The following is a 15,481-nucleotide window of genomic DNA, read 5'->3' as shown; positions in this document are numbered from 1 at the left end:
TACATATTTGTGTACCTATAAATCGCTTTAAAGTCGTGCCAAAAACTTCTGTTAGATAAGGTAGCCTTCTGTTGGTTGACAATTAAAATTACATTGATTAACGACTGAGACATACCTTCTTTAAGTCAACTGATTTTAATATAATTAGAGAAATGACGTTCCAATTATAATATGTAGCACTCTTACCAAGCAAAACTAAGCAAAGTTGCACAATAGGAATGGAAGCCGCCATTTTGCGTCAATCAAATCACGTGATGCTCTGCATAATTTCCTCAATGAACAATTTTTATCGTGACTATAGATAAATATGGACAACCTAGACGATTTACTGTAGGAAATTGGACCACAGAATTTAGTTGATAACTATCTTACTTTATGCAAGATGTACTATAAGAATTTTATATGTTAATTACAGGCATATTTTAATAAATACAGGCGCACCTGGTTCATGCTCCGAATGGAGTCCATATTGCTAATTTACTCTTGTTTTTTTGTACGATTTATTTACCCAATTGTATGGAATCTTAACATAATTCAGCCATGATCAGGTGTATTCAGAAACATTAAAAAAAAATAGATGCTGTTATAAGTCCTTTTAATTTAGATTTATTTCAGTCAATTGTATCCTCCAGCTCCTGCAAAAAAATATAGATCTTACAGTGATTCATTCTCTAATTTTGTTATTGCTGTCATTCTCGGGCGTCTCCTATATCTATTGTGTTGCTTGATAAGTTCACCAAACTGCAATTATGAATTTGTATATATGAATAATAAACAATCGTCTTACACGGCGCAAATTACACTATTACTTTTGAAAAAAAAATCACCAACAATAGTATTTCTCAGTACCGGATTTGACTTCATAAATTGATATATTAGGGTTTTGAGAAAGGTTGAGGTACATTTATCGGGGAAATAATGAAAATTTATGTATGAGTCACAGTAAACTTTTACTCGCTGAACCAAGTGTAAATCCTTATGTTTAAATGCATATATTAACAAGTTATCTGTACTGCATATTTAAGTCAACATCACGGGTCAAAATAGCTGGTTTTCTTAAATTCACAAAACGAGGAAGTTAATTACTTATTCCACATGAAATACAAGTGTCTGCGACAATGTAGACCCATGTAATAGCTTGATATTCCGAAACATTTGTGTATATTATATCAGAAAATCTGAAGATTTGGTGGGTTTTCGTTAGAACAGGTATAAAATATTTCCAAAAATGATCAATTTCGTACGAAATTTCAGCTTTTATTTTGCAAAAAAAACTTGGGTGTGTTTTTAACTATATTTTACTGTCATTACTCAAAAATCTAAAATCTTCTAATATGGTAATGTTGTTTGCTATATTACCTCCTTAACGGAAATGTTGATTGGTAATATTATATTACAATATTTAGAATTTCAGTCTAGTGGGGGGGGGCAAAGACACCCCTAAGTGTACCTCGTATCCAATTTGTTTTTGATTTAGACCTTCCTATGAATCTGATTCTAATGCGCTGTGGATGAGATGTTCCTCTTTGAAACACATTTATAGCAGGCTTGAATTTGCAATAATAATATTATTTGCATTTGTGCATTTAAGTTATCACATAATGTTTTCTTTTGCACGACCCTTAGGTTTGATAATACTATATTAGAACAACACTTAATGCAAGCCTTTGATTTTCATCATTTGAATCGATTCGGTATATGACAGGTTTTATTTTGAAAACAAAAAACAAAAAGATACTAATAGTATTTGGAAGAGTTATCAAGGGAACCAAGGTTATAGCGGTAATCAAAAGAATTTAATCCAGGGACAAAGACCAGACATGGAAAACAGACATACACAACAAAGAACATAAAGTAACTAAAATCATACACAGTAACAAAAGTAAATGAGCAACTTGGACTCCATTAAAAAATGGGAGAATGGACCAGGTGCACCGGTAGGGTAAGCGTCCTCTGGAAATTGGACAATACAGAATGAAATGTCATCGTGTTTGATTAAAGGATATAGTTAAACGATGTTCCTTCCTTGGAATCAGATCAATCATAAAATCAGCCTCATTAGAGTGAAGGAATAGGTCATAAAGGAGCACAATTTATTCCCACTGGAATGTTGAATGTTGTAGATCACAAATTACAGCATTTTGAAAATATCTTCTTCGGTATGTTTGGAAGATGATTTGATTTTTTCCCCATAAATGTAAACTACTATTGTCAAAAAAGAACGTATTGGCAAATTACTGATTAACAAATGATATACGAAAAGTTTTATTGCTGAATAACATTTGTCTATTCTCGTAGAGACCTTGTGGCACGCAACTTTACCATTAAAAGTTCATCTTATCTTGTAACTCTCGTCCTGATTACTTGATTTATGAACCAATTTTGTAAAATCATTTTATCAAGTGTGTAACATGTGTAACACGTTTCAGCGAGAAAGAGAACGAACACACACACACACACACACACACACACACACACACACACACACACACACACACACACACACACGAACCTTGAAGACATATTTTCCAGTTTTTAAGTGGAAATTAATGAATTCAAATAATTTCCCAAAATATTTCAGGTGTCACTATGTTACTAAATGATCCGCCTAATGTCATTGATAGGTACAGAAGAAATAAACTAAAACGGACTGGGTCCTCATACAAAATTGTGTTTTATCACTGAATCTATAAGATTTCAAGATTATTCTTATAATTCACAAATTGTTTGTCGTAAATATACCGTAGTCAAACATGTCCATATAATTGAAAGGTTATCATCCACCCTACCCCCCGAAAAATATCTTCAATATTAATTTCTAAAGTGACATAAATTTACTGTGGATACTAAAAAATAGAAATACCTTCCAGAAACTCATCTCAAAGCTAGGTTATTATCGGAATAAATTAGCATCAAGATCTCTGATTTTTCAACTCTTTCTAATACTATTCCCAATACTTAATTGAAATCCCGACACAACAGCTTTTTACATGGTGTTACTCTAAAAAAAATTGAACACTTGACATGTTTTACTTGGTGTAATTCGCTGCTCTTTGTACAGAAGGTGTTGTAAGAATGCACGCTTTTTTTATCTACAAAATATATGCTCAGTTTGAAGCCACGTTTTTCAAAAGACGGTCGGCATTCAAATTGGAACACATTCTGTTCCTCTGTTACTTGTTGACCTATTTTGTCACTATTAAGACTTTTAAGATGAATAGTATAACATTTTATTATTAATGAATGAATTTTGTTGTGTGTTTCTTAGTTAAGGCCTTATAAAACTTGTGTAACCCCGCCACAGTTATCATGCGCCTGTTTACAGACAGGATATGTTAGTCATTAATGTTTTTGTGTCGTAATATTACTTTTTTGTCTGATTTTGAAGAATTGTCTTCGTACCGTAGATTTTATTACTTTGTTGTCGAGGCTTTCCAAAGCTTACTTAAAAAGACCTTTTGGTGATATTTGAAAGTATTTAATATTTTTGTATTTCTGTTGCATTTGTTACGTTTCACCATAATTTAGCATATCCATCCTTTCCCTCTTTGCAGCTGGTTTTATTCAACAGAAAGGACATCGTTTAGCCAAATCCTTTGTTGTCATTTTTTGCAATTAAGAGGACGATTTGTCTTCAAACAATTCTAGATTTTAACATTACATCTATTTCAATGAACATGAGATGGACACTACAAACAGTATGATGTCAACTTCATACCTTGACCTACTCTAAGAAATTGATGTAATGGGAAAACTTATGACCAGTTTTTAGGACAAGCACAATGACTTACATTTTGTATTTTCAACTTTCAATTTGGTAAAACCTCTTCAGCTTCTGGGTAGAGAGTTTTCATATCACAACTCATACGGTATGTCAGAGCTTTCCAAAACCACGTCGACTTTTTGTACATTGATAGACTTTTTACAATTAGGCTTCTGGAACAAGGACATGTTGCTAAAAGATTTAAGTCGTCACTGCAAACGTGGAATGGTCGTCATCATGAAGTCGTGGATCGTTATGCGGTGTATCCATATGCAACAAGAAAACCTATTTTTGTAATGAGAAATAGTTTTACTTTTTTTCCTTCGTCTTCCCCAAACGTGACATTCGATTATTTACCTGAACTTGGTGCTTGTTACGGGTGTAATGCTGAATAAGAAGTTATAATAAAATTAAAATATTCATAAATTAAATACACGTCAAAACGATAGACATATTTAGGATTCATATTGTTATCTACCGTTTGACAAAATAAAAATTGAAATTAAAAAAAAAAACGAAATGTGACGCATTTACGATTCTTTCACCGGCTGTTTATTTCATAAGTAGTTTAGCTATTCACAGATAAATTTACTTTTTATTGTTGTTTATTTTCAGATAAATTACGAAACATTATTTTGAAATACTGCTTGAAAGCCAACCAAAAGTACCATAGCCCTACAAAAATGACCACAGTGTAAAGTGATATCATATAAAACTGTACCGTAGTATTCCTTGCAGAGGTTACAGGATAGTGCACAATTTTCAATGTTGTACCTATTAAGAGTAGGATTAGGGTCTGGACAGACAAATTGCTTGTAGACTGGGTCGGAACATTTCGAAACTGCGAAAGTGCTATAGAAGACATGCCGCAATGTTTATGCCAATCTGATATATGTTTTATGTCATATGTTTCAAAAGAGTGGAGTAAAAATCTATAGAGACATGTTGAATGATACAAAAAAATTGTTGGCAACCAGTGCCTATGTGTCAGGGACAGGGACTAGCAGATGCGATTTTATTGGGCTAGCAGATTAGATTCTGACGCATTTTTTCAAGCGTGCCATATCAGATTGCATTTTTGTTTGTGAAAGGTCAGCCCTAGATTAATCCTACGAGGAGGAATGACCCGGCCAGCAAAAAGCTATATTTTTATATAGCCTAGCTGGCCGAGTGGTCTAGGGCGCTGGACTTTGTGCAGGTGGTGTTGCCAAAGATGTCACAGTGGTACGAGTTCGAGTCCCGCGGAGGGAACGACCAAAAACTTGCATCACAAATTTGACAGTTCTAATATCGTTCGGAATTTTTCAGACCTTTCTATATATATATATATATATATATATATATACACATACACATATATATAACAAATTGATATATTTATTTAATGATACAAAAATGGTATTTCATGTGCAAAGATGTTAATTTTGCTACCCTTGAATGGTATGTATATTTACTTTTTGGCAATCACAACAGGCTTCGTATAGGTTTTTTTGTACGAATTAAACCTATGACCTTATAATCAGTGAGGGTCTAATTTCAGCATGACATGTATTGACACGCCGTTTTTTTTTATATCCCCACGTGATACAAATACGGAAGTTAAATAAAAGGACGACCCGTTTGCAGAAACACGTCGATTCAAATTGTCTTGTCTGTTTAAAGACAAATGTATCAAACAGGTTCTCATATATCCGAACATATACAGTTCAAATGAATGTCGATGCTCCTGAACAATCACGTAGAAAATTTTAACTTTTTTATTCGACATATCCAAGGCAACAATTCTGTAAGGAAGATATGAGTCAGACCTTTAGAAAGCATAAGAGAAGAATGAAAGACAAAAGTTGGTTAAAAACTGTGAGAGCTTTTACGGAAAATGTTACAAAACTCTCAGATAATTCGCGAAAAAAGATTGATTTATTACCAAGCCTATCAAGAATTCCATTATTGAACAAACTAGGTTCATGTCTATAAAAAAGCTTCAATGTAACTATTTATAAAATTTGTATTTGTCTTCTTTTTTTTATCTCCACTGCATGTCAAATTAGCACTTAAGAGTCTTTTAGGATCATTTTATACTATTTATGGTCTTCAGGGGAAAAGAAACTCCTACTATGAGTCATTATATCAATGAAAATTACTTTAACACATTGACCTTATCTTAAAAGCGGTTACTTTCAAGTTTTACCTGCTGCTGTTATAGTCGAAGTCGATGTCACTTTTTGGACTGTTGCTGGTACTGTCAATGGTTCTGTAGTAGTAGTGTTGTTGTTTGTGCTTCTGTTGTAGTTGCTTTTGTTGATGTTGCCGATGCTTTTGCAGTAGTAGCAAATGTTGTTGTTTTTGTTGAAGTTAATATGGCATCTTAATTGAAAGAGTAGATAAAGAAACAAACATTGTACACAAAACATTCTGCTTGAAAGAATATTGATTTGAATGCTTCAAATGTAATTGTGTGTTTCGGAGTATTTCCCGTATACAATTCATTTTTGAATCCTGAACTTTCTATGTATTTGGTTCTTATGCTGCTGATGAGTGATAATTCCTTGAAAAACGTGCATACCGAAATTTCAGCATTTAGGTGATTGGTATTTTAATATTAAGTATATGTTCTTTAACTCATTTAAATACTGACAAAAATAACGGTAACAGTATGATAAACAATTTATTTTCCCTAAATTATTTAAGTTATATCTGTATCATAACTTTTTTCTAATTTAACTATCTCATCTTAAAAATTAAGACTACGAATATATAGAACTGTTTATTTCTAGTCAAATATGACCATTCCCTAACAAAAACATTAAAAAAATAAATGACAATAAAACATCGAAAAACAGTATAATAGAACTCATTCCAAAATGATATATTACAGATCTAATACCACAATACAGAGCAACATTAAACACCTTAAAGTAAGATTTCAATTTCTATAACATGGCCCTACCGAGTCAGAGAACATTAGAATCATAGCAATGGGCGACTGAGATTTTCTACTCTAGCATTTCATGAAGGGGTTTGATACTCTTTCTAACTTATGAAATAAATTTACTGATTAGTTCACCAATTCAGAACACCTTGTTAACCGAAATTCCATTTTATTTACAAGGCATCATAAAGGTAAGGAAAACTACATGGGTACATATAGGAATATCTTTAGAAAGGAGGTGATATACGTGGATTAGTGTTCAATATAAGCGAATTGTATCAAATATACAGTTACAAACGTTTGTAGCAATGGTGTTGAAATTAGAGTAACATAACAAAATGTTATCCTCATAACAGAACGTCACGTTAAAGTTGGCTGACTTCACAACATCCTCTGAGGCTATAAAAGTGGCTTAATTAAATTGAACTACTCCTATACTTTAGAAGTATTCACCAATTCAATTCTTGTTGTATTAAGACTTTGTAATAACCTACACTCACTTTATAATTGATATATCTAATGTAAAGGTAAAGCAGTTAATTAGATATTAGATAATTACTTAGATATTACAAAAACACCTGAATCATCACATAACAATTAGTCCATTTTCTATTGTTTTTTTTCTGCATCAGACTTGGCTCTTCCATCTCGTTTACGATTATCTTATGTGGTTGAAAATATTACAGGGTGCACTGTACAGTTTCAATGCACTGCTTCGCACACCAAGTTAAATTATGTAAAACTTAAAATTAAAAGCTGAAATTTGGTGCATATATTGTTTAAATGGAGTTATGCATTTATACATAGACAGATGTAATATATGTAATGGTAAACAGGTGTAATTAAATGAAGAATGGTATCCAGAACGTTTCAATCCCCTGCCGTATTAGGTTCTCTCCTCAGCATCAGATGGCTGATTTTCAAGATGCGTTATTTCGCAAGAACTTTTGGAACTAAAATTGTGATAGAATGAATCGAAAAGGGTCTTATCATTTTTATCCTTTAATCACCTACTCCATGCATGCTTTCATCCTGTGGTAGAGTCTAAGTGCCTGATATTTGATTAAACATGGTATTTGGCTGTTAGCTTTTTTAAAAAGGCACCCCTGATTTGTACTAAAACTCAGTTATATTTTTTTTTTCAGTATGTTACTATGGCTACTGGATTTTTATAACAATAATCACTAAATTACTTATAAATGACATGAACCTCCACACACCAAGAATTTAAAAAATATGCACTTTTTTATGACAAAACACCAGAAAGTTCTGTGTGGACTACCTGAAAAAAACAGTTTTATTTAAACAAAATGAGACCAAATTTCCAAAAATGACCTAACTGTATTGTACTACCTCACTAATCTCAAAAGGGTAACATTTTACGATGGGTCTGCCATATTCACACGGCCACAGAACACACGAGGTTGTCTTAACCATTAGTGAATTGAACTACATTGAGTTCCCAAGTTGTTCACGGAGTATTGTCATCGTAGATTTGAACTACATCTCCGACTTTTACAGTCTATTCTTAATTTCCAGATGTCCCACGAAACTTGGGTACGATGTTTATTATTATTGTTTCCATCTCCCTAAAAACATTAAGTCAGTTGATATCTTCTTTTAATGTTCTCATTTTAAAGTTTCATTTTTTTCTAGTTTTTTATTCTACAATGTAACAGTAGCTATTACGTTAGTATAAGTATAGATATGGTTCCGAGTTAATCTGTCTGCCGTACAGTAAATGCGACCATTTATGTGTCTTCAGATCGGTAATGACTGACGAATTATACGTAGGCGGTCTTTTTTTAAATGCGCTTCTATTTCTACAGAAAGTGACCATAATAACGGGAAGTCTTTACAGGCACGATTCTTCTTTATGCAATTTTTGGTAATATCTCTTGACATTACCAGAATCCCATGTATCACGGGGCATGATGAAGGTACGAACTTCTATATTGAACCATGTTTACTACGTTTTCTAGCAAATTGTATTGTAGCGTAAAGGACAAAGAGTAAAGAACGGAATTTGCGTCTCTAAAGTGATTTGATATTGATGCTACACAGTAGACCTAAGACCTTGATGCAGTCAGTAATATCATTCACATTTGCGATTTTACTTGGTGATTAAGTTGTTACCAATGCGATGCAAAGAACGTTCGTTGAAACCACCATTTGTCATCAATTTTCTAGATTCGTTGTAGAAAAGTTCGCATGTACTGTTACATTCTTCGGTTATGTTGTCATTATATGGTATGTCGTTGATTGTTTCTGATGTGTTAATGTTAATATTACGTAGGTATTTGAGTAGGGTTGTATTCAAAATGAATGACAAAGGCGTCGCTCCAAAGAGTACAGCTTAATTTGGGTGGGTCTGTTGAGTCTTTTCACCAAAACAATCTCGCTGTAATTTCTTTCACATATAATGCTTTTGTAGAAAAGCCCCTCAATATCAGTAATAACAGCATAATTAATCTCTCTAAATCACAGTAATAGCGTGAACAATGTCGTTTAACTTTGTTGGATCTTGGCGAAAGCAGTCGTTTATAGTTGACATCTACACTCGTAAACAATACGAATCGGTGTTGTAACGGACTTTTTCTAGACTAAATGGTTAGAAAGGTAATGTGAATATTACGAATTCATCTCATCACCTCTAACTTTCTCTATACAGCTTCTGTTTTCTTATCTATTTATAATTTTGCCCTGCGTTAAGTAGATAAGGGCCTTTACCAAACTGTCTGACTACATTATGTTTCCACTGTCTAGCAATAATGATATTTGATAGGAGAGGTTCGTGGTCATATCCCCATTTGTGCGCTGTATTAGCATGTGATGTCATCATAGGAAATTTCAGAGTTAATGAAATTATCCAAGTTTCTCCTTGTTTTGCGGCAATATGCCTAAAGATTCTATTTTCCACAACTTCACGATTTATGATTGATTGGAACCTTTTTCATTGATAAATCTCCTGTTTCAGCTTATTTTCTCAGACGGATAACAAATATCCTATTCGTTATTTACCTCATTTTGACTGTCTCCTCAAAAGAAAAGTTAACATCCAGAAAGCGGATGGGCTAATCTCAATTCACCCTGGTATGACGATTGATTTACCTCAGTAGTGTGTTTTAGTAACGATGATACTATTTTGGGGTGAGTTTTATGAGCCTATCTATTACCAATGAACACCTTGAACGATAGCATCAACCATTTTGGTAATTTTTTAATCTTCGTCCAGATCACCCATTTTTTTTATTTGTGGAATATAAGACCATTCAGTTCTAAGTGACTCCGCTATCTGTGCGTACTTTGATTTTTTCAAGTGGCGTACAGAACTTCAATACTTCCGCCTCGAAATTCAGTAATCGATATTGTGTTGTTTGTGTTTTAAAAACCACTTTTGCCGCTAGGCTTTCCATCACAAATAAGCGCACAGTCCCTTTAGTACGTGGGCTGAGATAATTCCTTGTCCACCCTCCCCCCACCACCCCACCGTTTTGTCGCTGAATAAATAAACAACTGAAGCATTTTTGTATTGTTTGTTTTTGTTTTGTTTTTGTTTTGTTTTTAATTTTGTTTTTCTTAATTTCAGCTTTCCAACGAAACCAATTAAGTTGAGGTAACACTTGAGGGTTTGAAGTTAAATAAAAAATGTACCCCAACCCCACATATTGAATCACTTTAAATAAAATAGTTTTCAAAGTCTAACTTCGCATAAGTTCTACTCTTCAAGTTATTGCTCAACCAAAGCGTCTCAAATTTTGTATCATTCGATAGATAAATCAATTTTCTACATACTAAAACCACGAAAACTTTATTTTCATAAACGGATTTTAAAAAAATAATTTAATATATTACCATTACCACTAGAAAACTGGTCACAGTTTCAAACAAAATTCTCATTCATAGCATACTGTCACAGTCTACTTAAAATTGTTGTCATTTGTAATTAGATAATGATATATCCAACAAGTCTGTTTAATTCAGGAGTATATATATATTTTTGTGGTTATAATTATAAAATCGTAAAAGGGAAATTATCAGAATTTAATATTTTCTTCGATATCACCTATTAATGTCATTTTTTTCTTAACGCGGTGGTTCAAATAAGTTTTTGTATGATAAAATATATCAATACGGTATTCTAGCTTTCAGTGAGCGCAAGTAATAAACCACATTAAATGCACAGTTACAAAAGTTAATTATACGGACGTTACAACTAGAGTAACGTTACAATTTATTTTTCTAATCGTGGAATGTAAGGTTAAAGTTCGCTGCCTTCACAACAACATTTTTGTCAGAAAGGTGAGAAATTATTCATATTTGTTAGGAATTAGGCAAGATTGATAGTTGAAGAGTAAAAAGGATTTCCCCTAATTCAGTTGCTTTTGACTTGCATTAAACATGGCCGACTTACATGCACGATCGACACATAGCTGATCATTATAGTGACAATGAAAATCTCTAAGGAACATTGGAGGACATATCGGGTGACCATAGCCTGAGAAATGCTGGAAAACATTGATTAAAAAGCAATTAAAAGAATATAAATAACCTTCATTCGAATTGAAATAAAACATTTTGTCTTGCAATGTCGGTGCTTGCAATTAGATCATTTCTAAGAAGGAGTTTAACAACAGGTCGGTAAAATGTAGTCTTTTTAATATAGTTTATGATAAATTATTTTCTACTACTGTGTTGGTTTAATTGAAAACAAGTTCTATTTGACAAAAAAAAAAATTAAAAAAAATAAAATAAAAAATAAAACTGACAATTTTTAATTTATATTCACTCAATTAAAAGATTCTACGATGGCGCAACGTTTGCCCAACATTAGCCATACTATATCCGAATTACATTTTGCCTTGCATGTCTCAAATTAAGAACTTGTTACTTTAAGCTTATTTTTCTACTTTAGAGTATTATTACATTTCGAATTATTTAAATCAATACCATGGTTTCTTTATTGTGCATATGAAAGCAAATCCGGGCATATGCCAGCAAATAATACTGTGGTTTCATTTTAATTTTTTGGGTTATTATTTTAGTGGTTTTCGAGGAGAATCTGGAATTACAAAATTAAGGTTCAAATGGACATAAATTCGTTGATGATTGATAACTCAGTTTAAATCTCTGTCTCGGTCAAGTGACACGAGGAAGAAGCCATATTATAACATCCTGTCACCACGTCATCCTCGATTGTTAAATAAAATAGCCCATATAACCATGGGGCTACGTGAGAATAAAGCAAAACAAATCGTAAGAGTGACTTTCGGTATTCTCAATTTTCCCATCTTTTCAGTGAAAGTGGTTGTCGTAAAAGTGACGTTCAGTGAACTCGGGGTTTTACCACATTCCATTTACCATTCAGTTAGCAAGCGCGCCTCAGTTTTTCATTTATAATAACTTACTTGAATTACTTTGAGAAAAGAAAATACGAGTCTTGATTTCCTGACGGATGTGTCATCCATGTTTCATTCGTAATTATGATAACTGTACGTGTCCACAAAAATACTATCATATATTTAAATGCTTTGAATGCTTACAAAATCGTGAGCATAAGTAGTTTCGCTTCAATGATAATTTACCAGAAATGCAAAGCAATTCGTCGATTTTTTTAACCAACGAACAACGAATTCAAGTATCTAACGAAATGTATTTTCCCCTCTTACTACGATAATTAATACCAACGAAAATAAATGAAATTACAGAAGCGATGTATCAAGATACTACCTTTTCCTAACGTTGGACAAACGTTGCCCTAACTTGTTTTCTCTCTGCACTTTTAAGTGTAGCCAAATCTAAATTATTATGCTAATAATGTATTTGATTACACCCCGTTATGCGGCGTTGGAACTGAAATTATAGACTTTTTTTCAAAATAGAATAAAACTATTCTTTTATATTGAATAAATATATACTAGTGAATGTTTTCAATTTTAATACTACCTAGATAATGAATAGTGCCAGACATTACAATTTATATCTTAATGCAAAATTCAGCAAATTGTTTAAATCTGATATACTGTGGCTTGTGTCACATATATTTAAAATGGATTTTTTTAAATGTAATATAACCAAGTTTTCACTGGTAATGTGGGTTAGTTGAATGTAGGCATGACGTTGAGAAATCTTTTGCCCTTTTCTGTGCTTACTTTTTAATTTAGTTTGAAGAAGTGTCATTGTTCACCATGTTACCATGGATTTTATTACTTTTTTGTCGGGGTTTTTCAGAGCTTATTTGATGGTGTGTTTACACTTATTGAAGACCTTCTAGTGATCTCTGTAAGTATTTACTATTTTCATAAACATTTTACGACTCATTTGTTGCATTTCACCATATCTATCACTTTTTTTCTATCTATGAAAGATTATTCCCAAACACTAACTTACTCGTTTATCACAATGCATAGCAGCGGGATATCCAGTTACATCCAATTCAATTTTACACACCTAAAATAAAAGTAATTTTGATAATACCCCAAAGATAAAGATTGTGAAAGGCAAGATGTGAATGTGTTTTCTACTTACTTATCCGAAATATTCAACTCTATTATCAACTTTCTCAAGAATGATGTAAAATTGATAGAATAGTTTGGTTTCTGTATCCTTATTTGCATTAAATTTATGTTGATATTTTAAGGTGGCAGTCAAGCCCCAGTATAACAACGTATCCATATGACCAATAAAGTATGTCCAAAAATATAGAAAAGTTCGGTCCACAAAAATCTCTACCTTATGCGAATTTCCCTGACCAAACACAAATCTACACCAAACAATGACACGCTATGGAAGAAGAGACAATCGACACAAGAATTCAAACTATCCCTCCGACGACAACCACATTTTTTTCTTCGACATAACAATATAAAAATTGCCCTAATAATCCATACTATATATATAAGTATAACCTTGGCTCAATACATTGGGTTTTTTATGCTAGTCGCAGTAGAACTTACGGAATTTTTAAGTCCTCAAAAAATGTTACGAAAATAAAAATAGCTGTAAATATAACTGTAATTCACTGAAACTCATATTTTTTGCGATGTTTGCTGAAGAGGATATCCGAATAAAAATACAAATGTTTTACTCACCGGATGAGTTGAATCATTTTTGCCCAAAACATGATAAAGATGATGCAGTCTTTGAAACTTTGAAAAAAAGATACACAATGTCGTGTGAAAAAACCGTAACGACGATAAAAGGTAAGGTAACTTTGTGGAGTTAAGAAAACTGGAAACTCCAAAAGAAAAAAAAACAAAGGAAGGACGAAATTGGAAAAAATAGTGAATATTGTTCTATTCGTGTGTGTGTAGATTGCCATTTTTAAAACTATGTAATTTTCAAATTATATTGAGTAAGACCTTATCTGATTAGAAACACATTTTTTTTTATTACAAAGTACACTGTTTCTTCATGCATTTCACAATCTTTTCTTTTTACTTCATGTCTGATATTTGAATTCTGTATGTATTTATATTTTCTCATTTTTGAGACAAAGATAATTTCTACTATATGTTTGACAATGTGATTTATGACACCATAGGTATTTCATCGCCTGTAGACATGGGAAGATTTTGACATCACAATAGGATGATTTTGTCCTGTAACTGGTGTTTTGAATTGCCTCATTATCACAAAATTGATATTAGAGGAGAGAATAAGAATCAAACACCGCCAGAAAATGCAAGACTATGAAACTTCAGATTTTAGAAGAACCACGGAATCTTTTCCTTGCACTCTCAGTCGTGTAACGTACTTTTTATCTTTATCAAGATGATTTCTAAAAATACTTGTTCATTCTTTTCTGATATAAAATTCTACGTTTCCAACATTGAAGTTAATTGTCAATTGCAAACTACAATGATAATGATCTTCATTGCTTGAACATCTCCTGGATTAGTTGAATTTGTTTATTCGATAATTTGTAGAAATTGTCAGAACATTATTGGTAAATCTTTTAACAATCCCTGCCTGTTAAAGTTTGGTCTCTTTTTCTTGTTTAAAAAAAGACTTACGATGCCTTTACAAAATAAATTTGTATATGAAAGACAAAAACATCATAGTATGTAATATTGGAACAAAATAATGCAACAAATAAGGACAATTCGGAGAAATCAACCAGCAGAGATCACGAACAAGATACCCTTCTTCAGATCATTCACCATTTCTTTTTTTACTTAAGAAAGTAGTATAGTTTGTGGTTTTCAATGTTGTCAATCATCACCTGTTGGGTTTGCAACCCCTTTGCGCTTGTGTGTTATTTTACTTTCGATGGACCCTTGATCGGAAGTGACCGTGGCCCTTGACCATTGACCCTTTGGAACAAGACTGGAAGTGGACCAAGAACAGGAACCTTGACATTTGACCCATAACGTTTAGACGCAATTAATTTAAACAGTCCTCTAGGAACCCCAGAAATAGAATTGTCGATTGGTATGACGATAGGAAAGTATAGAAAAGGACGTATTATAACTAGAACTATCTTTCGATTTCGTCATTATGTGTACTTTTGTCGAGTTTTATCAGATGGTCAAAGTTAACATCATTGAATTTCGCGTGCATCCTACCTGTATCGAAGAAATTCGAAGAAATTATATTGGTTTAACCTGTTTATAACTAAATTTTACTTGCGTAATGTTTATGGTATAAGGTTTGTATTTTTGGAACCATTAGAATATTTTGGCCCTATTTTTCCCCCAAAGTGCAATTTTATTAGTCGGTTTTCGTTTTTACCCCGAGTTCAAATATTATCGCTGTCTTAATTTTAAACAGATATCGTTTTGCCATTT

General features: G+C 32.6%; 1 protein-coding gene across 4 annotated transcripts in view; it reads right to left on the bottom strand.

Moving 5' to 3' along the window:
* The window catches only part of LOC148612535 (uncharacterized), a 31,582-nt gene extending 20,444 nt beyond the window's left edge, over nucleotides 1-11,138 (bottom strand). For 2 of the 4 annotated variants that reach the window (XM_088594084.1, XM_088594083.1), the window contains exons 1-2: nucleotides 11,107-11,138; nucleotides 5,952-6,127 (exon numbers count right to left, since the gene is read on the bottom strand). In XM_088594084.1, coding sequence (XP_088450210.1) covers nucleotides 5,952-6,127; nucleotides 11,107-11,123 — 193 coding nt within the window. In that variant the 5' untranslated portion in view covers nucleotides 11,124-11,138. Of the gene's footprint in view, nucleotides 1-186; nucleotides 338-658; nucleotides 719-5,951; nucleotides 6,128-11,106 lie in introns of those variants that run through there. The other 2 variants (XM_088594086.1, XM_088594085.1) reach the window with 2 other exon arrangements.
* Nucleotides 11,139-15,481: the final 4,343 nt, after the last annotated feature.

Source organism: Perna viridis, chromosome 7, assembly GCF_037379345.1.
Source record: "Perna viridis isolate PV_CMFRI_1.1 ecotype Kerala chromosome 7, ASM3737934v1, whole genome shotgun sequence".
In the NCBI taxonomy this organism is placed as follows: Eukaryota; Metazoa; Mollusca; class Bivalvia; order Mytilida; family Mytilidae; genus Perna; species Perna viridis.
Note: the sequence above shows the minus strand (reverse complement) of the source record. Positions and strands in the feature narration are given on the sequence as shown.